Source organism: Diabrotica undecimpunctata, chromosome 2 (assembly GCF_040954645.1).
Source record: "Diabrotica undecimpunctata isolate CICGRU chromosome 2, icDiaUnde3, whole genome shotgun sequence".
NCBI classification, from domain to species: Eukaryota; Metazoa; Arthropoda; class Insecta; order Coleoptera; family Chrysomelidae; genus Diabrotica; species Diabrotica undecimpunctata.
In genome coordinates this window covers 118,000,209-118,024,973 of record NC_092804.1, presented here as the reverse complement: position 1 = coordinate 118,024,973, position 24,765 = coordinate 118,000,209, and the positions used below count along the sequence as shown (strand labels likewise).

The 24,765-nt window shown below is 32.3% G+C and overlaps 1 protein-coding gene across 1 annotated transcript in view; it reads left to right on the top strand.

Annotated features, from left to right (window-relative positions):
* The window catches only part of LOC140433422 (venom protease-like), a 52,139-nt gene that overhangs the window by 4,019 nt on the left and 23,355 nt on the right, over positions 1–24,765 (top strand). The window contains exons 2-5 of the mRNA XM_072521431.1: positions 7,251–7,371; positions 9,980–10,164; positions 17,206–17,314; positions 17,671–17,852. Coding sequence (XP_072377532.1) covers positions 7,251–7,371; positions 9,980–10,164; positions 17,206–17,314; positions 17,671–17,852 — 597 coding nt within the window. The remainder of the gene's footprint in view (positions 1–7,250; positions 7,372–9,979; positions 10,165–17,205; positions 17,315–17,670; positions 17,853–24,765) is intronic.

Here is a 24,765-nt window from a genome sequence, read left to right as displayed (position 1 = left end):
GACAATTTTTTGACGCATAGTGTATGAAACTTTTGTTTAATGACGGTTGATGATATCTCTGATTTTCTTAGGTTTGTTAGACTGATGTCGATAGCAGGAATAGATATTGTCCATGGTGCAGGTTTGTGTATTGAAGATGTATCATAGGTTTTTGGAAATTGAAAATTTAATTTGGATAAGTATGATCGTATACGAAAGTAAAAAGGATGATCAGTTTGATGTGTTTTTTGAAATTTATTTGTAAATCAATCAGCAAAGACGTTATGCAGTCTGGATTATTTCGGTTTGATGACACTTCTGCTGCATATGTTATGAAGATATTGTCTTCTGAAAGAAATAGAAAGTTCTACACGTCCTAATAGTGTAGTGAGCATCTAAGGGAATACATAGACATATATTTTGAATAATACCCAGTGACTTTAAATGTATTTTTTTGGAGCAGTTGTAGACGATGGCTCCGTAGTCAAGTTTTAATGGAATTATGGATTTGTAAATAAGTATTAAACTTGAATAATCGGCACCCCAGTTTTAAAAGGCAAGTGATCGTAGTAAATTTATACCAAGTAGACAGGATTTTTTCAGCTGTTGAATATGTGTCTTCCAAGTTAATTTTTTATCAAACGTCATACCCAAGAATCGGATTTCTTCTACATAATCTAGTTTTTGTTCGTGTAGATGTAACTCTTTTGTTTGGATTTGATTTCTCTTTGAGAAACAGATTTCTTTCGGTTAAGTCTAAGTCTAAGTGTTAAACTGAAGTGTAGTTGTAGCTGACCATTTCTCAATGTGTGTTTACGTTTTTTAAATATGATTGTGAATCGTTGATATGTTTTTTCCTCTACAGAAAATAACTAGGTCGTCAGCGTATAATCTAGCTTTGACGGGGTTTTCCATTTGTGTTAATATCGAATTTATTGCCACTAAGAAAAAAACAGGTGTGGCAGTCCAGTGGGACTGCCGGTGGAAGTTACACTTCTATACACGCATGTTACAAATTTATTTGGGAGTTAATCTGCACAATCATTACATATGTAATTCTATAGGTAAGACATAGCAGAAAGAGAAACAGAATTAATAACAACTTACTAACAATGAAGGATTGAATCAATATTTTGATGAAAATGTATATTTTTATTTTCATATATGTATGAAAGGATTTGTTATTAATATAATAATACAATACAAATTAAACTGCAATATTTATAAGTATTTAAAAATGACAATAATATACATAAAAAAATACACTGCAATACAGTGCAATATAAATCCATATAATAATAAAATACAAATTAAAATGCAATATCCATAAGTATTTAAAAATGACAATAATGTAATAATATTAATAAAAAAGTCCTCCCCGACTGCGAATCGAACCCCGGTCTCCCGCATGACAGGCAGGGATACTGACTACTATACTACCGAGGACACAACACAGATGTATTTCAAAATTGATGGTTCTGGATCATACAGAGATTTATTAAGATTATTATTTTGAAATACAAAAGACTAATATAATTATGAACATTTAATAAATAATACAAAACATATCACATAAATAATAATATAAATAAATATTTTATTATATGTATAATATTATAATATATCTTTATATAATATATATATATATATATATATATATATATATATATATATATAATATTAAATTATATATACAAAAGGATCATTTTTATATTCGAGAGAGGAAGAGAGAGAAAATATATCTTCTGTCTCTCTCTTACTCATTATCTTACATATGTAATGGTTTCACAGATTCACTCCCATACAAATTTCCAACGTGGAGCGCGCGTATAAAAGTATAACTTCAAAAAGTTGTGCTTAAGTTTGATCCTAGTGGTGTACTATTTTTTTGAATTTTTGTTTGAGAATATCATATGCTTTGCTTATATTAAAAAATATTCCAACACAGTGCTGTTTTATTGCGAATGCTTAGTGGATTTCTGATTCTATGTCAACAAGGTTGTCTAAAGTTGAGCGATGCTTTCGGAAACCACATTGTTCTGAAATAATTAATTTGTTTGATTCTAAGTACCACATAAGCCTATCGTTTATTATCTTTTCTAATATTTTATCTATGCTACATGTGAGTGATATCGGTCGATATGTTTGTGGATCTGATTTTGGTTTAGTTGGTTTTAGAATAGGTATTGTGATTGAATTTTTGCATAATTTAGATTTTTGGATACGATTATATTGTAGATTTTGAGTAGGTGTTCTTTAGATTGAGGGCCAAAATTTTTGAGAAATATAAACGGTATATTGTCGGGTCCAGGACAAGTGTTCTTACAATTTTGAAATATGTACATTTTCTAATTCTTCCTCTGTGATTGGTATATTTAGATCGTTATTGTTTTGATCGTAATCTATAGGATTTTTTCTTCTTTTATTTTGATATCTAAGAAATTGCAAGTATAATTTAAGTTACTTGAGTTATATTCAAAAGTAGATGCTAATATGTTGGATATTTCGTCTGGTCTTTTATAAATAGTATTATTTTGAGTTGTAAAGTTGATTGATTAATGGGGTTTGGATCGTCAGCGTATAATCTATAACATTTTGTTGACTTTTTTCCATATAGTTGTTCTAGAAGTTGAACTATATATTGTGATGACATATTCTCTCCAAAAGTCACGTTTGGCTTTTTTAATAGTATACCTAGCGACTGCTCTTAATTTTTTAAATTCTATAGAGTTTTCTTGAGTTTTGTGTCGTTTGAATTTATTAAAAGCTTATTTAGATTGGTTTAATGCTTCTTTGCATCATGATCCCACCAAGGTACCGACTGATGTTTATGATCTTACTTAATTATTCCAACATAATTATTTGCTGATTCTGTGATTACGTTTGTCAGAGAGTATATTGTTTTATCTATATCTATATTTTCATTTAGGTTCTGCAGATTGTTTTTAGCGTAATTTTGAAATTCTGTCCAATTGGCGCCTTTTAAGTTCTATTTTAGATGTTGCGAGGTAGTTGATTGTAGTTCATTGTTTATTATGATAGGGTAGTGATAACTATCATAACTAGGGTATAGGGTAGTGATAGGGTAGTGATAATAGCCTTTACCTGTTATTTGTCCCTCGTTAAGGATATTTAAGTTGACTTCTTTTATTATTTTTTCCATTTTTCGACCTAGAGATTTTAGTTTTGCTGAACCCCATAACGGATTATGTGCATTGAAATCTCCAATTATTATCCGTGGAGCAAGGAGTTGATTTAATAGGTTTGAAATTTCTTTTCAATCGGGTTCTTTATTGGGGGGAATGTAATATTACAAATTGAAAAAGAAATTGTGTCTGTAACTCTAATTCCAATTGCTTCGATAGTTGTTGTGAGTTTTATTGGTTTAGCGTCAAAGTTATCTTTTATGTAGATTGCTACCCCTTCGTTAGCAATTTTCCCATTTTCTCGATTTTTAAAGAAACAATTGAAATTCTTTAAGTCATGAGCTTTGTTGTTTTTGAAGTTGGTTTCTTGTAAATATATCAAACTAGGTTTATGTTTTGAAATTAATAATTTTAACATTTCTAAATGGGTATAATACCCATTTATGTTCCATTGAATTAGAGAGTTAAAAATGATATATTAATAGGTTTCTGTAGATGCGTCGTTTTCTAAGTCTGTTTGAAGGTCTGAGTTGATTTGCGTTAATATCCTATTTTTTATTCGGGTGCATTTGACTTTAATTTTGCGGTCCTACAGGTAAGGTATATATTAGTTAATAGATCTGTGACCTTTGGTGTTTCTTCTGTATACATTTTGGCGATACTCAACGGGTCTGGTGAGTTCTCACAATTTTCAAAAAAGTCTAATAACTGTTCCTAAGTTATAGGATAGTTGGAATTTGGGTTATCAAATAAAGTTTTACAGTATCTTAGCATTTACTCTAGTTTTTTTTGTGGTTTGACATTTTTATCTGATTTTACTTTCTTCTCTTTATTTTTTGGTGTAATAAAAGTAGGTTCTTCTGTAGATGTATTTTTTTTGTGCTTTGCCTGTGTTTATATGCGTTGCTTTATTTTCTAGATCTATTTTTGGGTCGTTTGTTGTTTGTGAATCTTCTTTGGTTGGATGCATGTGTGGTTTGTGTTGTCGGGTAGTTTGTGGTTGGGTTTCTTGTTCTGTGCTTTCTCCTTTTGATTTTTGTTGTTTAGTGTTTGTCTGGGTTTTTTTGAGTTGATAGATTCGTTGTATTTTCAAATCGGTCTCTATTTGGAACTGGATTATTTGATGTTGAATTATCTGTTTTAATCGTAATAGACATTGGGCAGTTTTTTGTTGAGTGGTTGGTTTGCTTACATGTTTGGCAAGCTTGGTTATCTAATGATAGGTAAATCCTCTATATCGTTTCCTCATGTGTGATAAGAAAATAATCAGGTAGGGGCTGGTTATTTAGTGGAGTTATGTATGTTTGGCATCTGAAACTCAAAATATGCTGGAATTGTGATGTTGATGTGCCTATTCTTAGGAATGTTATAGGAGACAGAAGATTTATACCATGTAATTTTAATGCAGATATTAGGACCAAGTGTGGGATTAAGGGACAGATATTGGACAATACTAATCGCTGACTGGGGCTAATTAGTCTACGAGCTTGTAAGAGTTGTTGGTTTGTTTGGTTTTTTTCTTTTGAATTAAACATTCAAGTAAGTGATAACAATAGATTTGCTGTTTACCATCAATCCAATAACGATAATTCATGTCTAAAACTAACACAAAGTTAGTAACACATACCTAATAGATCGTTTTGCGTTAATTGTTCAAAGCTAACTTCTATCTTTGATAGAAAGCTTCAGTGTGATGGCTGTAAGAAACTAATGCACATCGCTTGTACGGATATGTCAGTCGAATCAAGAGTCTACTAGTGGAGTTTAAAGCAGACAAGAAGACAATTAAAGACTTTTATATTAAACTATCTGAACTAAGTAACAAATTCAACTCAAATCAACTTGATTCTATTACAATAAAGAATTTACCAACAGCAATGTCAATGAAGCCGCTGACGGCATATCTCGTTCCAAAAATTTTTTGATTAGAGGCGTTTCCTGAATCTACCGGAAATGCACAAAGTAAAAAAGATCACGATAAGAATAAAATTAATTTAATTCTAGAAGTCTTCAGATGTCAAGAAAATCCGGTAACATTTTATAGAGTCGGTAAACCGAATCAAAATTTCCGTTATCCTCGCATGATAAAAGTGACAATGAAATCTGCACACCACATTTGAAAAATTCTCTTTAACAAAAATAAACTTTTGGAAAACAAATCTACTGAAACTTATTCTGTTATTGATGACAAGACATCTATGCAGCAAGTTTGGTTAAAGAAACTTCGTACTGAACTTGAAAGTTTAATTATCGTCCAATCAGCTTAGTTCCTATTGTCGTCAAGGTCATGGAATTCATTACTTTGGAAGCTATGACTCAGTTTCTCCTTCAATAAAATGCCATCTCTCGCCAACAGCATGACTTTATAAAAGGTAGATCAACCATCACAAAACTTACTTCATTGTGTATATGATTGGTCATCCTCTTTAAACAATTGGCATGTAGTCTACTTAGACTTCTCCAAAGCTTTCGACCGAGTTCCAAAACGTCGATTGCTAGCTAAATTGCATCACTATGGCATCCACGGAAAGTTAAACATTAGGATTCAAGATTTTTTATCCGATAAATACCTTACGGTTCGTGTTGGGGAAGACTACTCACTAGATAAGCCAGTCAAGAGTGGAGTCCGACAAGGATTAATACTTGGACCGCTACTCTTTTGTATTTGTACTAGTGATCCGCTCGTTGTATCCAGTAAGGTTTCCAGGCTGATAATATGAAATTATATGTGAATCCAACTATTAACCAACATGTTCTTGAACACGTTCTTGACGTAATATTTGAATAGTCTTCAGAATGGTTACTTTCGGTTAACATTGAAAAATGCGTTTTTCTACATATCGGCAAAAATAACCCATCACTAATGAACGTTATTAATGGACATCCCTTAAACTCGGTAAACTCATATAACGATCTCGGAGTGATAGTCTGATCACATAGTGTCGGTGTGTAGACGTGCAAACTCGAAACTGTGTTTGAGCCGTAAATATTTTACATGTATATCTCTAAGATCTGTTAATAAACTTTACTCAATATACGTCAGATCTATTCTTGATTTTCCAGGCTAGCGTGGAGTCGAGATCTCAATCTCGATAAAATTTTACTTAAAAATTTTCAGCGTAAAGCCACAAGACTGGCATACAGCCGTGTAGGACCTAATTATGAAGATAAAATATCCATGGCTCATCTCACGACATTCGAGCAGCGATGACTTCGAGGTGACCTAATTATGTCCTTCGGTAGTTTAAAACATAATTTTGGGAACCTAAACAGCATATTCACTTTAAATTAAGACGAAAGATTAAGAGGCCATCATTACAAGTTAAAGAGGAAACAGACTACTGCAAGGTCCAGTGTGAACTTTTTGTCAAACAGAATATTTAATATCTGGAACAACTTGAATCAAGACACCATATCGGCAATCAGTCTTAACATCTTTACAAATAAACTTAATAGCTCTTTAGTTCATTTATAGGACTCTGTTATTTTAGGACCGCATGATTTATTTATTGTTTCACTATTTTTGTATGATGTACTTAATTGTAACTTTATAATTGGTAATGGATATTAGTTTTATAATACCTATTTAATCTATTATTTATTTTTTATTTTTATTATATTTTTCTTTGTTTTTTGGGCATAATAGGAGATTGCTACTCTGCCCTTATTTGTTAAATAATAATAATATAGACTGACGTGTACTTGACGTTTAAAGCGTGCTAAATAGTATCTATATTAAAATTTAGATAACTGCTTCATGCAGGCGAATGTCGCCAACACGTACTCGCCCGCTGTGTGCTTGTGATTCTGCAAGGGTGAAAAGCTATTTGTTTATTGCTTGTTAATTCAGTGAAAACGATTACATAAGAATAATTTTCCACTACCCACCCTTCTATGCATACAGTAAGGTTCCCTGCTACTTGACTATAACAGATCCCATCAGAATTGCTAGTTTCACGCGAATTGGACTCAATATCAATATTATTGGTAGGTTATGAAAACTTTGTATTGTTTCTGTATGGCCGCGGTCACCACAGAGTGAGTATGTAGTAGATATAGCATAAAACATATTTTTCCTTTAGTTCTAAATTTTATACTATTCTCACTTATTGAATTTTGTTTTAGTTGAATCCCATCAACAAAGTAAGAGATCAACGTTTTGTCCTTCTACTTCACAATGCGTGCCACTATCATCTTGTCCAATTCTAAGCAATCTTATAAATACAGATTGTTTATTAAATAATAAGTAAGTTTCACTCTTCACATCAATACAATAGAATACGAATACATACGCAAAGACTTTGATTTCCAGTGTTGGTTTTAATATAGTTTTGTAATAGACACGCACAAATACATACACACACACATTTATATATATATATATATATATATATATATATATATATATATATATATATATACTAGTATTATATATATATATATATATATATACTAGTATTATATATATATATATATATATATATATATATATATATAATACTAGTATTTCTTAGGTTTAGGTTCAATAAGTAATATTAAATTTGGAACTAGATATTATTGTCCATGGAAATCAACGTTTCGGCACGAAACCCTTGTCTTTGCCGAGATTCTAAAATATACAGGATTAGGAACAGAAAGTTATTGTAAAATATATAAAAAACTTATCAAAACGTAATGACATTCATGAATTGACAGAAGTAAAAATTGATATCTGATTTTTCATGGTTTATTCTCATTAGTATACAATTATTTTTATATGGGCGTATCGTAGGTGTTTTCGAAAAGGGTTAAGTGAAGATATGTTATGACCTTCAGAGTTTTTTATGATGTATTATTTATTATCATTTAAATTTGATTGAAATATATTTAATTTAGGTTCTGTGTATATTTTTAATCATGGATTGAGTCCTCCTCCTCCGTATAAAAAAGGGTTATCCGAATAACTAACAAATTTTTTAGCGAAACATAACATTGCTCTAATTGCGCATTGCAGTAAGATACTCTTACACATAATTCTCGAGAGGATAAAGCCCTTTTTAGTACCTAACATTGCGGAGGAACAAGCAGGTTTCGTCCCCGGACCTGGTACTAGAGAACAAATTTTAAACGTACGACAGATTGGAGAAAAATCCAGAGAATTCAACATCACAACATATTTGTGCTTCATAGATTATAGTAAAGCTTTCGATTTGGTCAACTGGAGTAAAATGTGGCAGGTTTTGTCTGAAATGGAAGTCCCCAATCATCTGATACTGCTAATTAAAAGCCTGTACAATAACAATTATGCCAGAGTTAGAATAAATAGTTTCAGGGTCACAAAGGGCGTGAGACAAGGCTGCATAATAAGCCCAATTCTATTTAACATCTATGGTGAATGGATAATGCGGAAAGCTACTGAGGACTGGAACGGCGGCATCACCATTGGCGGGAAGAAGATTTGCAACTTGAGATATGCAGATGATACTACTATCCTGGCTAGTTCTGAAGCTGAATTGATTCACCTGCTACAACGAATAGAAGACGTAAGCTTAACAATGGGCCTTAAAATAAACAGAGATAAAACAAGAATCATTATAATTGACAGAGCTAACAACAATCAAAATCATCTGGTCATGATAAACAATATCGCTGTTGTAGATAAATTTGTGTATCTGGGCTCATGAATAACCAACAAATGAGGCTGTATTGAAGAAATAAAGCGGCGGTCAGCAATCGCAAAAAGCGTTATGGCAAAATTCACAAAAAGTTGGAAAAGCCATGAAATAACTACCGATACAAAAATGAGACTAGTAAGAAGTCTAGTTTTTCCAGTTTTTACTTATGCATCGGAATGCTGGCCTCTTACTGAGAAGGACAAAAAGAACATAGATGTATTTGAGATGTACTGCTGGAGACGAATACTGAGAATACCATGGGTGGCCCGAAGAATAAATAAATCCATACTGGACCAGCTAAACATAAAGAAAAGACTAAGAACACAAATATCACAACAAATAATAAGCTATTTTGGACATGTACTTCGAAGAAATGGTCTTAAAAAACTTACCATCCAGGGAAAAGTAGAAGGCAAAAGAAATAGAGGTAGATCTCCCACACGATACACGGACCATATTGTTGCTACCATTGGCGTTCCATTGTCAGAATGTGCTAGAATGGCAGAAGATAGAAAAACGTGGAGAAACATTGAGAAATTTAGCTAATAACTTCATGATATCACGAAACCTGCATCAGGTTAACGACTAAGAAGAAGAAGAAGAACATAACAGTGGCTGACAAAGGCAACAACCTTTTGAATAAATATTTCACTAAACTAAAAACACAAACTCCAACACTAGAAAAATAACATGTTGGTTACGATTTACCATGTATTACCTGTGAAGGTGTCTATATCGGCCAAACCAGTCAACTGCTTCAATCCAGAATTCGTTCTCACAAATATGACAAGAACAATATCACTGCAATCACAAAACATGAAAATGAAAAGAAGCTTAAATTTGGCTGCGAAAACATCAAACTTTTAAAAACCGAATATAAAAAGAAGAGGGAGATATACAAATCAATAGAAATAGAAAGAAATACCAACATAATCAATAACAAAAAAGATAAACATATATCTACACTTTACCTTTTTCGAAAACATCAACGATACGCCCATATAAAAATAATTATATACTAATGACAGTAAATCATGAGATATCAGATATCAATTTTTACTTCTGACAGTTCTAACAAAAGAACCGACCTAAACCGATTTTTACTACAAAACAACGTCTTACTATTATTATAGCTTTCTTTGAATTAAAAAAAATACATATTTAAAGTAGGTATTTATCTAAAATATATATTATTTCCAGCATAGAACAAATAAGTTGTGGCTATCAAGGATCTGGCTTAGTTTGTTGTCCTCATGTAGGAGAATCCCTGACTCTGGCACCTGGAAGGGTAGTAGATGGTCAGAGATGTGGAATATCACAAGTTCAAGGAGACGGCTACGAAGGTATTGGAGCTTTTCCATGGGTTGCGAGAATAGGATTTAGAAGTAAGTACAATTTTATTAGATCTTTTTCAAAACAAATCAAATTATGGAAAAAACAGTTTTAAGATAAATGAATATTTTGTTTTTGGTTTAATTTCTTCAACATAATGCCACTTTTTTTGTTTTAACTAAATAATAGAGATCTAATGAGTTCACCTACAAAATATTTTTGTTCATAATTGATTTGTTTAAATATTACGACAGATTACGAAACATTTTGGATTTGGTACATTTTGAACTAAAAATGGGACATGGTGTTTTTTTGGGAATAAAACATTACACATTAAGTGTAATAACATTAAGATAAAAATTTAAAATAAATTTTGTGGAAGTTTTGAAAACAAAGTTTTCAGTGTTTTATTGTTATATAAAATAAATTTCCATCAAGTATCAATGTATTGAATGTGCTCAACTACCAATAACCATTTGCTTAACGACCAATGTAAGTTTTAAAATTTGGTCAAAAGTAGATCTTATCTTTGTCCAAAAATTAACGCAGTCACTGCATCGGTCCATATGTATTGAGCTGAAACTCAAATAAAACTTCGTGACCAAGACCGTTTTAACTTCGCCTCTGGCAAGTTCTAGGTGAATTCAGTACCTCTGTAGAGAAGAAATTTAAAGAAGAAATAAGGAGGAAGCTGATTAAATATGAAGAAAATGTAGAGATATTATTAAAAGACTGATGGAACCTAATAAATAGAACAACATTAACTAAAGCAAAATCGATGCTAGGAACTAAAGAAAGGGAATATGACCAATGGTTTGATAAAGAATGTAATGCGGCAATTAAAGAACGAAATGAAGCACAGAAAGAAAAAAAAAGAAAAATGGTATTTGAAATCGAAAGACAAATAGTTGATAAACTATGTAGAAAAAACCGAAACACATAACCAAATAATTATTGGACTTAGAAATAAACTTAAGAGAAGACAAAACACGAACTACATATAAATTTATTAAACAAATAAAGCCAGGCTACAAACCAAAATCTAATCTGTACAGAAATAGAAACGGCGAAATAACCAGCATCACTAAAGAAATTAAAGAAATTTAGAAAACATGTTTTAACAAACTGCTGACCGAAAATTCTCAAAATTATGATTTAAAACATACAAAACATGAACTGAAGAGATTGAAGGGGCAATCAAACTGCAGAAAAATAACAAAGCCACTGAATCTAAATGAATACTAGCCGAATTGTTAGATTGGGGAGGAAAGGAAATAACTAAAAGGATATCTGTTCGTTAGGATTGAAAAAGCGGAAGTCACTTTCACTTTGTTTTGCAGTAGATCAAAATTAATTAGTGTTATTAATTTGTACACCATAATTTAAAATGCCTTTAAAATCATTAAATAATGTTGCAGCTTTATATTCTTAAAGAAAGTGGTGAAGCATTGTTTTGTATTTTTTATAGTAACATAATCGGCGTTATGCCGGCATAAAAGCCATTAAAGCTGACAAGAAATTCAAATGGAAAACTAGAAAACAACAAGATATGTTCATCCCAACATTTAGATAGGGTGAAGATATAAATAGAATTTGCGGCATAACAGACATACTTAGTACGAGAGTTGATTAGGATAGATACATTAAGGAGTTCCAGATTAGTCCTGCAATGTAAATGATGCAACGCTTACGGACACACATGTATTGGTAAACACCTCACTAAAGATAGCCAAAAACCACTGGAAGATAAACCAAAATATGTTCATTGTGGAGAAAACCATCCTGCAAACTACTGCGGATGTTATGTAGCTAAAAAATTACAAACAATGAGAAACGAGAAAACAATCAAAGACAATGCTATAAAAGCGCCACATAGAATTATTGAAAGTAAAAAACTGAAAACGGTAGAGATCAGTGAAAATAGAAGTTATAGCGATGTAACAAAGAATGCAAGGATACATGCACCATCGCAACAAGAAAAAGAAACTGATATTATACTAAAAATGATATTGAAAAAGCTCACCAAGATTGATGAGAAAATAACTCAAATCAATATCAGACCTACTCGACTAGAGCATAGCACTAAAGGAGCTATTCCGAAAATCAGAAATGGCTAAGGACCTCCAAATAATTTCAAGGAACGCAAATGGACTGTTACAACATTACATCCAGTTGCAATCAGTACCAAACATTGAGAAAATTGATCTGTGTCTTATTTCTGAAACACACTTTACTAAACAGTCATATGTAAAATTTAGGGGGTATAGAGTATATTCTACTGTACACCCAGTTAATGCAGCTAAAGAAGGAAGCGCTACCATAATTAAAGATAACATCTTGCGTCATGAGGAATTAAAATATGCAACTGAGCACATACAAGCTACAACAGTCTGTGTGAAGATGAAAACACATACCGTAAATATAAGTTCAATATATTGTCCTCCTAGACACACCATTAAAAGAAAAAAAATTAATAAAGAGTTTTTGAACACTTTAGGAAAAAGATACATCATTGGTAGCGACTTTAATGCAAAGAATACCCACTGGAGCTCTAGGCTAACTAGAACTAAAGGAAAAGAACCATTGTCACCTGTTAAAGAACAATAGGGTAAAGTAATATCTACTAGTAGACCAACATACTGGCCTACCGATAGAATCAAAATTCCAGACATTCATCCATCCATCCAGAAAGATTTCTTTATTTACAGAAATATCTCAACTAACTATCTGGAAAAAAAGAAGTTAAAAAAAATGGCAGCAATACAGAGCTCAACGAGACAAGACTAGTCTAAATATTGCTACACAAAAACTAAAAAGGGAGATACAGAATATAAAAATTTTAACAATTAATTCTTTTTTAAATAATTTAACAGCTAACCGGAACACATATTATTCGTTATGGAAGGCAACAAAACGAATGAAGAGACCAATTATTCATTGTCCTCCTATCAAATTGAAAAACGGCAACTGGGCTAGCAGTAACGAACAGAAAGCAGAATGATTTGCAGATCATTTAGAAGAAGCAAATGATGAGTTGCAACTACCAGTAAATCGAATACATACCTGAACCAGAAAATAGCGAATAAATATAGCGAGTAGGTATATATTAAATGATACTTGATCTGCACACATTAACTTTACAAATAAAAAAAATAGACAATTTCCCACTTAGAATAAATGATATCCAAGTTCCTTATGCAACATCAGCCAAATACTTGGGCATCACCTTAGACGCAAGGCTGCGCTGGAAAGTCCAAGTCAAAAGAAAAAGAGGGGAGCTTAATATTGGATAGAAGAAACTGTATTGGGTAAAGCTAGTAATCTACATATTGTACAGAGATTTCAAAACAAAGTACTGAGGAACATTGTTGACGCTTCTGGGTATATCCATAACAGCAACTCCTACCAGGACCTGGGTATGAAAACTGTGACCGAAATATTCAACAGAACAGCAACAAGTCACGAGTAGAGGCTGCATAGTTATGTGAATGTCAAGGCAATCCAGATTTTTGACAACACTAAACTAAAGAGAAGACTCATAAGGACAAAACCATTTTAATTACCTAATCCTCCTCCTTTGTTACGTTACGTTTACTTCTGCTTTCTCTTTCTAGTTTTCTTTGCAACTGTTTCTGTTTTATCTCTCTCGTTTAATTCAAGATTGTTATCCATGTTCGGTGTTTTAAAAAGCGCCTTTCTGTAATCATGATCTTAAACACAGGTAATGGTTGTAGTTTTCTCACAATCATCACTAATACTGCTATCATCTGGTTCATATGTTATATCATCCACAGAGTTGTTAGAATATCTACTACAAGAAAGTTCATCAAAAATAATTTCACTCTCAATTTCTTTATCCACGAAGAAATTTTCATTGGCAACGTCAGAATATCTACTACAGAAGGTTTAACAAATATGTTTTCACTCTTAGTTTCTTCATTAATAAAGAAATTTCTATTAGCAACATCATTAAACATAACAGGCTTTAACTGACAGTAGGTTTTATGGTTCTTATGAACAGGAACAGGGTTTTGTACATTAGATTAATCAAATTCAGGCACATAAGTAGAGTGAATATCAGTAATGTCTGAAAAATAACAATGCTTCAATTATTGCGATCCTACTTAAACAGTTTTAATAAAAATTAAGCTCTTGTTATTAAGCATTGCAAAGTAGGTTAAAATCTGCAAGATATTACACTTCACAACAATTGTGTATCTACTTTAAGTTAGTAATGTGTAGAAAGGTTAGTTACAAAATTTTAAAGATTTTCACAGTACATTGCTCTTGGTTCAGACATTTTTGGTGGTTCCTTATTATCGCATTAGTCTCGATAAAGAAAAAAGTTACTTTTATCTATAAACCATGCAAAAACATTAGCTTATAACCTCAATTTTTACACAGCTGACAGGCGATTGTCCATAGAGATTGGACTACTGTCTTTTTAAGAACCGTCTTTTCAAGAATCAGTGTACCATTCCAAAAAGACCGGTGGTGTACCAGAGAGGGTTTTTGTAACAATTATTATAGTGGACATCCGACTTTCAATTTTAGTAATATTACCTGGAAAACCACCCTTAAGCATTATTCGAAAGATAATACCGTTAAGTGTACGATTGGCTGCATACATCCATTTAAGTACTGTGAAAATGGACTTCCGCCCTTTTAATTCTAACGAACAAATATATGAGATCACACACAGAATATAGAGACAAGAGAAAATACCAAAAGAGCGCCAAAAACTATAGAGAAATTTATTTGCTGTATTGTGGCTATAAATTATTTACAAGTATAATTAACCATTGACTACAACCCTCACAGACAAGATTATCGGATAATATTGGACAGGATTTATGCAAGAAAGATTAATCATCGACCAACTATTTACGGTTAATCAGGTCTTAAGTAAAGCCTGCGAACATAACATATATCTATAATATTTTCGTATATATGACTCAATAAACAGGACACACTTATACATAATATTAAGTGAATTTAAAATAGCGACCAAATTAGGTAGGCTCATCTGAATGAAGATTACGAAAACACTGCCTCAGATACAGATACATTATGAGATGACAGACCCGTTTCTCACAACACAAGGATTAAAACAGGGTGATGGGCTGGCACCAACATTGTTGGTTTAGCAATGGAATATTTAGTTAGAAAAACATCAGAAGAAAGGAACAGCAAAAGAACCTTTTAAATTTCTCATCCAGGATATTCTTCTGAGGCCCGGATTTCTTTTGTCTCTGCATACGATTGCCCAAGTTTTCCAATTTTCTCTCTTTTATGGTAGGTATTACTTTGGTCCTTTTCTCTACTCGACTTAAATTTCTTCATTTGTGACTTGATCAAGCCAAGAGTTGTCATTCATAAGTTTTAATAGGGAATAGGAATTGATGTACGGATTTCGTCGGGTTCCGGTTGCTTAACCATTTTTAATATTATATTGCTTTTCTAGTTTTTCTTTTAATACGTCTTTATATACCGGATTAACTCTTTATCTATGCAAGGTTGTTTTTATTGTCAGCAAATAATGCATGTATATATTCAGTCCATCACTGTAGATTATTTTTTAAATCCGAGATTATCTGTCCATCTCTGCCCTTAAGTACACCGATGCGAATTTTATTCAAAATTATCTTGTATGTCTTGTTTTGTGAAATATAAATATCATCGCTTAAAAGTTCTCCGTGGCTTCACATCGGAAACGGGTTATATTCACTTTTAAGACCTCTGTACTTTGTGGCTTATTGGCATAAACCGAAGACTTAGGAAAACCCCACAAGAAAGAGTATAACGAAATTAAATCGATATGATCTCGGTAGCCAGTTGACAGCACTCTTACGTAAGATGGTGATGCCATAAAATTGCTCGTGTAGACTGTCCAATGTTACATGAGCTGTGTGATACGTAGCGCAGTCCTTTTGAAACCACATATTGTTGATATATTGTTATCTATATCATCTTATTTAAATAAGTTAGCAATCATCAACCTATTCCGCTCGCTGTTGGCAGTGGTGCCTTAGCCAACGTCGTTCTCAAAAAAATATAAACGGATGATGCTACCAGCCCAAAATCCATACCAAACGTTGACTTTTTCAGCATGCGTTGGACGTTTTTAGGTCTCATCTACATTGTTATCGTCTCAAATTTAAAAATTTTGTTTATTAACGTACCCATGCTTAAAAAAATGGGCTTCATCGATCAAGAATATTTTTCGATAAAAAGTAGGGTCAGTTTTCTACTGCTTAGAGCCCACTCAGCCAATACACGTCGTTGTCTATGGTCGTGTAATTTAAGTAACTGTGTCAGTCAAATTTTGTATGGGTGCAGAACGAAGTTACTAATCAAAATGAACCAAGTTGAGGTCGGTGAAAGGCAGATTTCTTGTGAACGGCGTGAAATCAACTGCCTCGGATTGTCCCACACTCTCTCAGTAACAGTGGCAATATTTTCGAAAGATCTTCCATTCCGTTGACGTAAAGGTGTTTGCTGTTTGTTTACTGAACCAGTTCACTCAAATATATCCACTAAATTGTAAATAGTACTCTCTATAAAACGATTATGGCGGCCGTAAGATGGCGAGCGAAACTTTGCCCGAACAAAACACCCATTTTAATAAAACAATTTTGTTATTTGCATTTATTATATGCTGTATCTATCCATAATGATTTGGCAAAACAGACTTAATAAATGACAGCTCATTTGATAGATTTCACTTTAACAATATAGTCGTAATAAATGTAAAAGTCCGGAAATTTATATTATTGGAAAACCTGTTATATGTATTTTGATAGGTATATTTATATGAGACCTTTTATTATTTTACCTCTAGCTCCTGTATTTAAATTTATTTATAGCACTGAAAGTAATTTTTTTATTTTCAGATAACTTTTTATTTCCTTTATATTATAGATTAAAAAAAATTGGTAATTTGCATTGTCAGGAATGAAAATAGTTGGAATAATAGGACCAAACAATTTGTCAGATACATATATACCTATGCAGATAAAATATTTCACCTCACAGCTGAATCCCAAATATATTTTTACATACCTTTTAATAAAAGTTATTTTAAAATATTTCAGATGTACTCACTGGAGAAATAAAATATCCATGCACCGGATCTATTCTTAATGCGAGGATAATACTTACAGCTGCTCACTGCGCTCTAGCAAAAGCGGATAATTTTAAACTGTAAGTTTTTTATTTACTAAAGTATACTCTTTAAATATATGGCCTTTATGTTTCCCCAGAGTAGACAATCTCTTTGGCTTTAACTGCAGCAACACAAATAATAATTTTGCATCATTACAAACATTTGTTCCTGTGATTAGAATTTAAATACTACTCCTGTTTAATTTTCGTTTCTATATGTTTACGAGATTTCTAGTTTATTAATTGTTTATTTATTAATAATTTACTAAAGGGTATTTTATTATTATTAAAGTAGTTTGATCAATTTTCGGTCAAAATTATCAAGTATCAACATTATAAATTTTATTTAGAGTTAAGTTCTGAAAATACAGTTTTTATTTTAATATTTATTTCAGATATTCAGTCCGTGTGGGAGAATACAATTCTAATACTGATATTGACTGTGGTACAGAATTTTGTGGACTTCCTGCTCAAGACATTTCTTTGAGTCATGTTGTGGTACATCCCAATTATCAAAAACAAAACTTTCAAAATAATATCGCTTTACTTGTATTAAGAACACCAGTCAACTTTTCGGGTAAGTAAATAACCGTTGTTTTGCTTACCAATTAAAAAAATCTTTGAAGTATTTGCTGCTGTTGGAAAGTATTATGAATCTTCAATAATTTATTTAAATTATTATCATTAATCGTAAAGTATTATTATTAATCTTTATTCATTATAATTCAATAAGATTGGATTAGATAGTAGGGACATTCCAAAGTAACACTTCTTGATATTTAATTCATTAGTGCCTGAATTTAATTTTTACCAATTTTTCAATTTAGTGAAATAAAATGACCTGTTAAAATAACTTAAATATAATAAATTTGACGGTATAATAAAAAACTTTATTAAAAAAACGGTGTCACATATATGTAACGTTTTTACGAATGTAAATGTTTCCATTATTTTTTGTAAAATATTAATATATAATTACAGTAGTACAAAGATAAGCCTGCATCACATTTTGCACACATCGTTCTTGTACTTGAAGGACAGTTGCCACCAGCACAGCGTCTTTTTTTATTATTTGGAACATAAACTAACAAATAATCTTGACCATCAGATCTAAGATGATTTGAAATTCTCTTATTGGAGTTATTCAGAGTCCCAGAAATACTTTGTACCTGGTTTTTAGTTGTAACCACTTGCAGTGAGTATTCCTATAAAGCATCTAATATCATTAGCTGTTATTTTAGGATCTGGCTGATTTTTGAACAAGACATAATTTCTTGTCTCATTTATCAATAGTCCAACAATCTCTAAATCAATAAATTTTTCGAACATGTTGATACAAGTATTTTTTTTTAAATTATTTATAACCAAATTTAGGAAATGTTCGCGACTCCAAAATAACTAGCTCCCCATCTACCCAAGTAATATTTTCTCTCAAATCAATTTTTTGAGGTAATCGCATTTGAAATGCTTCTTGGTCCACTTTGTGTACATCTGATATTAGTATTTCTGTTTTCACCAGCCTAACCTCTACATTTATACATTTAAACGAAGTTGAGACCTAGGCAAGTTATCGATAGTACCACCGTCTTCATCCCCAGAATCCTCGTCAGTTAGCTCGGCTGCCTCTGGAGGTTCTATGAAAATTTCCTCGATGTCATCAGCGAATGCCACGTCGAAGAATTAAAATAAATGGGCAATAACGTGCCCATAAAAGCTAAGTGTTACATATGTGTAACATTTAACTTTTCATTATATTATATTTAAATGGGAATAAGCCACAATTAAAGGTTAAAATACGTTTATTGACGTTTCAATTTCCACTTCGGAAATCGTTCTTCATTCCACTTCTTTCCACAAGATGTTATTAGCCGCTAAAAAACGGATGACAAAGTCACAGACACCTGTATTCGACCTGTAAATTCGACATAATTGGACCAATTATGAAGCAGAAGTAATATAACAAAGTTTTGTACCAGATAAAGTAAAGATTAAAATCTGCTCTTACTAAAACTAACTTTTCAGCTGTTTATAATCAAGAAACGTAAAATATTGTTAGCTAAATAGAGTATTTAAACAACAAAGTTTCTTCATACAAAAAATAAACTGTGAGTACATTACCAATTTAATACAAATTCAATATTAAATATTATGCATAACCCATAATTCAATACAACATATTAATAATTATTAATCCCGTTTCTGGTTTTTTGGCAACTTCCACAAGTCGATCTAATTAGCCGATACTACCAAAAGATTAAAATGGTACTTAGAAAAGAAAAAACTCCTTACATCCATCCAAAGTGGGTACCGATCAAAACGGTCTACAATAGATAATATTATAGCATTAGAATCTGAAATACACGAAGCTTTTATACATAAACAAAAATTAACAGCAGTTTTCTTTGACATCACAAAAGCATTTGACACCACGTGGACATATTATCACATCTTAAAAACAATGAAAAGTTGGAAAATATTAAATCATCTGCATCAATATTACAAAATACACTAAATAAATTAGAAGGGCGGTCTTTGGATATAGGCTTCAGATTTTCAACCAAAAAACCTAAAGTAATAATATTTGACAAAAGGAAAACACAACACCACTTAAATTTAAAACTAAACGGAAATACTCTTATAACAATCAACGAAATCAAATTCTTGGGAATGACATTCGACTCTCAACTAAAATGGACATCGCACATAAATGAACTAATTAAATCATGCCAACAGAGAATAAATCTTCTAAAAGTTCTTTCCAATCACAAATGGGGCGCAGACACAACTATTCTTCTACGATTATATCAAGCTCTAATTAGAAGCAAACTGGATTACTGATGTATATGCTAAGAAACTGCTACTAAAAGTCAAATGAACAAACTGGACATCATCCGATCCACAGCATTACGCATAGTTTTCGGAGCTTTCAGAACCACGCCAATTGGCAGCCTTCAAGTCCTAGCAGGAGAACCGCCATTAACTCTCAAAAGACAATATTTTTCAATGTGTTGTGCTACTAAATATCTCAGTGCAAAGAAAAAACCGTTTATAACAAGCCTAATAAGGAGCAACCCTCCAAATCTGTACTCAAATTATTCCCCTAGAAACTTACCTTTCAATGAACAAATAAATCGATTTGAATTCGATATATATTAATTGAGAGCCACTTCTATAAACAGATGCCAGTCTCTTCCCTGGAAAGTTCAAATACCAAAAGTAGATTTTACCTTACTTAACTATCCCAAATATTCACACAATCCTTCTGAAATAAAACAACAATTCCGGTCTACCATCTCCAGATACCCTGATTTTAAACTAATTTTTACTGATGCCTCTAAAAGCAGTAATGGTGTAGCTGCTGCAGCTATTTTTGAAGACAACACCTCTGTCATCCATCTAGCCAAGGAGTGTAGCATATATACTGGAGAAATGCAGGCAATCTTCAACGCACTGAACCAATGTACTAGCAATGATATAAATTTTCTTATTATATCAGATTCTCTAAGTGCCTTAAATGATGTCAAGCAGCTGTATCCTACTCATGCCAATTTAGCATTAATAAAAGACATGCTATACAATGCCCAAACCTGTGGTAAAAACATAACATTTTTATGGGTACCATCCCATGTTGGGATAAAGGGTAATGAAGAAGCTGATAAAGAAGCAACAGAAACTATCAATAACATGAAAATTCCTATTATGCAAAAGATACCAATCTCAGACCAAAAAAAATTAATAAAAACTTACATTAACAAAACCTGGCAATTAAAATGGAACCATACAGAAGCAAAATTAAAAATTATCAAACTAGATGTTACTTCTGCTTTACTACCGCTCGCAACTCAAAGACACGACCAAGTAGTTATTAACAGACTGCGGCTAGGTCATACAAAATTTACACATGGATACATCATCTCCAAGGACCCTCAGCCGATTTGCTACACCTGTCAAATACCATTTTCAGTGCAATATATAATGATAAACTGTCCAGTGTACTCAACAGCAAGATCGATAGCAAACATAAAACACAATTTGAAAGAAACTCCAAAAGAACACATCAGTAATACAATCAATTTTATTAAAAATTGTAAACTGTAAAACAAACTGTAACATAACATAAAATGTTTGTATTTTCCAAAACTGTTGTGTAAATTTTAATAATATACTAAGTGTAACTTTTCTAAAATAAAGATATACCACCCCGCTAATAACCCTAGGGGTTGATGCGGTAAAAAAAAAGTTTTGTACCGTACCGTATTAAAGACCACTTATAAATACATGACCACAAATAATTATTTTACAATCTTTTCAGGGTCCTGATTCTAATTGAGATTTCGACTCAAAACATGTCGAAATTAATATGGCGACGTCGAAATGCGACTTTGCGAACCTTGTGGATTTCAGCTGAACTAACCAAACGACGTCACTAATTTTCGACTTATCGAAATTAATTTCAACCACAAGAAAGTGGTTGAAATTTCATTTCGAGTCGAAATTAATCTGACATGACTGACTCGACTGGACTGGGAGAAGTGAACTTAGGTTCAGTTTAAGTAGGCGGTGTTTTGATCCTTGCAAGGAAAACTGAGGCAAAAAGTATCAATATGGCTGTGTTTTACGCCATTTTACGGACATTTGCTAGTTTTGGAGGAATTAGAGAGGTTAGATATCCGACGTTCATAACGGAGGATAAGAAGAATGTTACGTTGTTACGGGATACTCAAAATTCTTTTTCACTAAGTGATGCTCAATTTAGGCAGCAATTCCGGCTTAATAAACAAGCTGCAAATTATTTAATAAGGGTATTAGAACCATATTTGGAAGAAGGTGTTTATGCCTCTAGGATACCCAAAATGTTTAGGGTTAGTATTACTAAGCTGCAGTAAATTTAAAAATATATTAGAATATAACCACTAAGTCAAATCTTAGTGGTTATAACTTAAGGATCTCCCACATCGCCTTTTTTTCTTGCCATCTTTTCTTTCAATTCAAAATATAATTGAGAATGGCCAATATTTATGATTTAACAACTCAAACAAGAAAAAAAAGACGTTCACGTAACGTAAACAAAACAAACATTCAACAAGCGTAGTGCAGCCAATAAACAACAGGGCCAACCCAAATTTTCAGCAGTGTCAAAATGATAAAGTAAATATCCCCAGTTTTAACTACAATCGAAATGAATGAGAATCGCTAGCGATTGCGAATGTCATGGCGTAGTCGCTTTTAAATTTCGACATCGAAATGAAATAGAATCAGGGCCCAGATATATGTGGAGATGTGAATGTGTTTATAAAATTTATGCAATAAAAATTATAGGAAAAAGTTATGCGTTAGAAAAGATCATGACTTTTTGTATGAAATATAATGTGAATTTTATTTAAAATAATGAACTCTTTTAATACACATATTTAAGTCAGCGATGTATTTAACGTACTATATAACTAAATCAATAAGCTGCTTTAAAATTTATACTTTCTGAGTATATTTAAGAAGATATAAAAATTAAGAAAAGTAAATTATTTAACATGGAATATGGATTCGTTCTATTGCTTTTAGTATTTATGGTTCGAAGTTCGATATAACCGTTTGATGTGTTTTGTTTATAAAGTAGAAATTTCTTATAGTGATAAATATGTATCTATTTAAATGTAAACATAACGTAATTGTGTATAATTATTGGGATGTATACCTATATAAACATAAAATAGGAAGCAATATAATTTGACATGCTTCAATTATTTTGATCGAAACTGATACGTGATTCCCACACTTTTCACATATTGTAACAAAATTACTTCCGGAAAAACATTTATTTATATATACTATTGTTAATGACGCATTAAATTTTAATTTCGGGTTTAGTAACCGAACGAAATTAATTGTTAAAAATATTCCGTTTTATTGCGTTTAAAAATGAGGGAAGCATAATTAATATATAAAATTATCAAATCATATACTTAAATATTTATCCAAGCGATAAAAGAGTAAGAAGTAAGACGCCAACTATATAATTTTAATAATATTTTTATTTAATAAGGGCCCGGGCTTTACTAGTAGAACGATCCTGTCACTTTTCGCATGTTGTGACTCCCAGATTCCATGTTTAGTACCGTGGATACGTACGCCTTTTTTAAAAGATATACAGATATTTATCATCAACATAGTGTTACTTCGCCCCATTAGAAAAAAAGTTTATTTTAATTACCTACTATAGGAATGTGCATAGAATACCCAACGCAACTACGAGTGGTTTCAGCGTTGACAATTTGCCTATAGAGAAGCGCCACCCCTGCTGTGCTACGTGCACTCTAGTCCTTCTACGTTACAAGTAGGTATTGCTAAGTTGGTAGTGAAAGACATTACCTATTATTGCTGTTTATCTAAATAAAAAAATAATATATATTATTGTAAATAAATAAAGGCAGAGAAGAAGAAGAAATGAAATCTAAATATCTAACTGTATAATAATTTGTGTACATAAAATTTGTCGATTTGTAAAACGGTAAAGTAATATTTTTTCAAATATTTATTTGTTGCATTCAATTATGTAAAATACCTAAGTATTTTCGTGTATAAACAATTTAAATTTCTACTATTCTAAAAACGATTTGTGAGTGAAAGTGGGTAGACAATACATAGCGATTTTGTGGAGATTGTTAGCAGAGATTAAGATAGAGGGTATTTAGAAATCGGAGGGTAGAATTTCCTAGGAATAGGTAAAATGGTTACGCACACACACACACACACAATCACGCTAAGCGATCAACCCAATCTCTAGGAACATGTGTATACCATACTAAGCATGGGATCCACATGTCCGAAGATCAAACCGGTCACACTTCGCTAGTCGAAGTGGTACCTATCTGACCCCCAGGTTTTTCCACCACCCCTCCTCATCGTGTGACATACGTGAGGAGGCTTATGATCTGAAAGTTACTAGAGCTGCCTTGGGTAATGAGACAGCTCCCGTTTTTAATTATTGTGGTTATGCCACCTAACTGTAGGGGTAGCCACATCTAGGCTTTTCTCCCTAATTACTTTACTGACTCTATAGATTTTACTCTAACTGCACTTCGGGACTTGAGTCCCTAAAACAAAAAGAAAAATAGCGTGTGTTCCGTCCATGGAGTCGACAGCCTGAGCTGTCGACTTCATGTTCGGAAAGAGCGTGTGCTCGATCACTCAGCCGCCGATTTGGCAAAAATAAATTTTGTTCTCCTCGCCGGCTGGGTGCCCGATGTGTGTCCGGCCACTAAGCCCATGCTTGCCGCACATGGCCTCAGTGCTCGGGTGTCGCGAGAGGATCAGTATCACTCGATCCGCCTTAAGGGCCTAATCCGCATCAGCGGTATATAGAAGGCCTGAGGGGTCTTCTATATGGAAAAATTAATGTGAATTTTACGTTAAAACGTTTAGTGACAAAAATTGACTTTAAAATATCAGAATTTAAAAGAAAAACAACCGATTTTTTTTTTATGGGGGTCTTC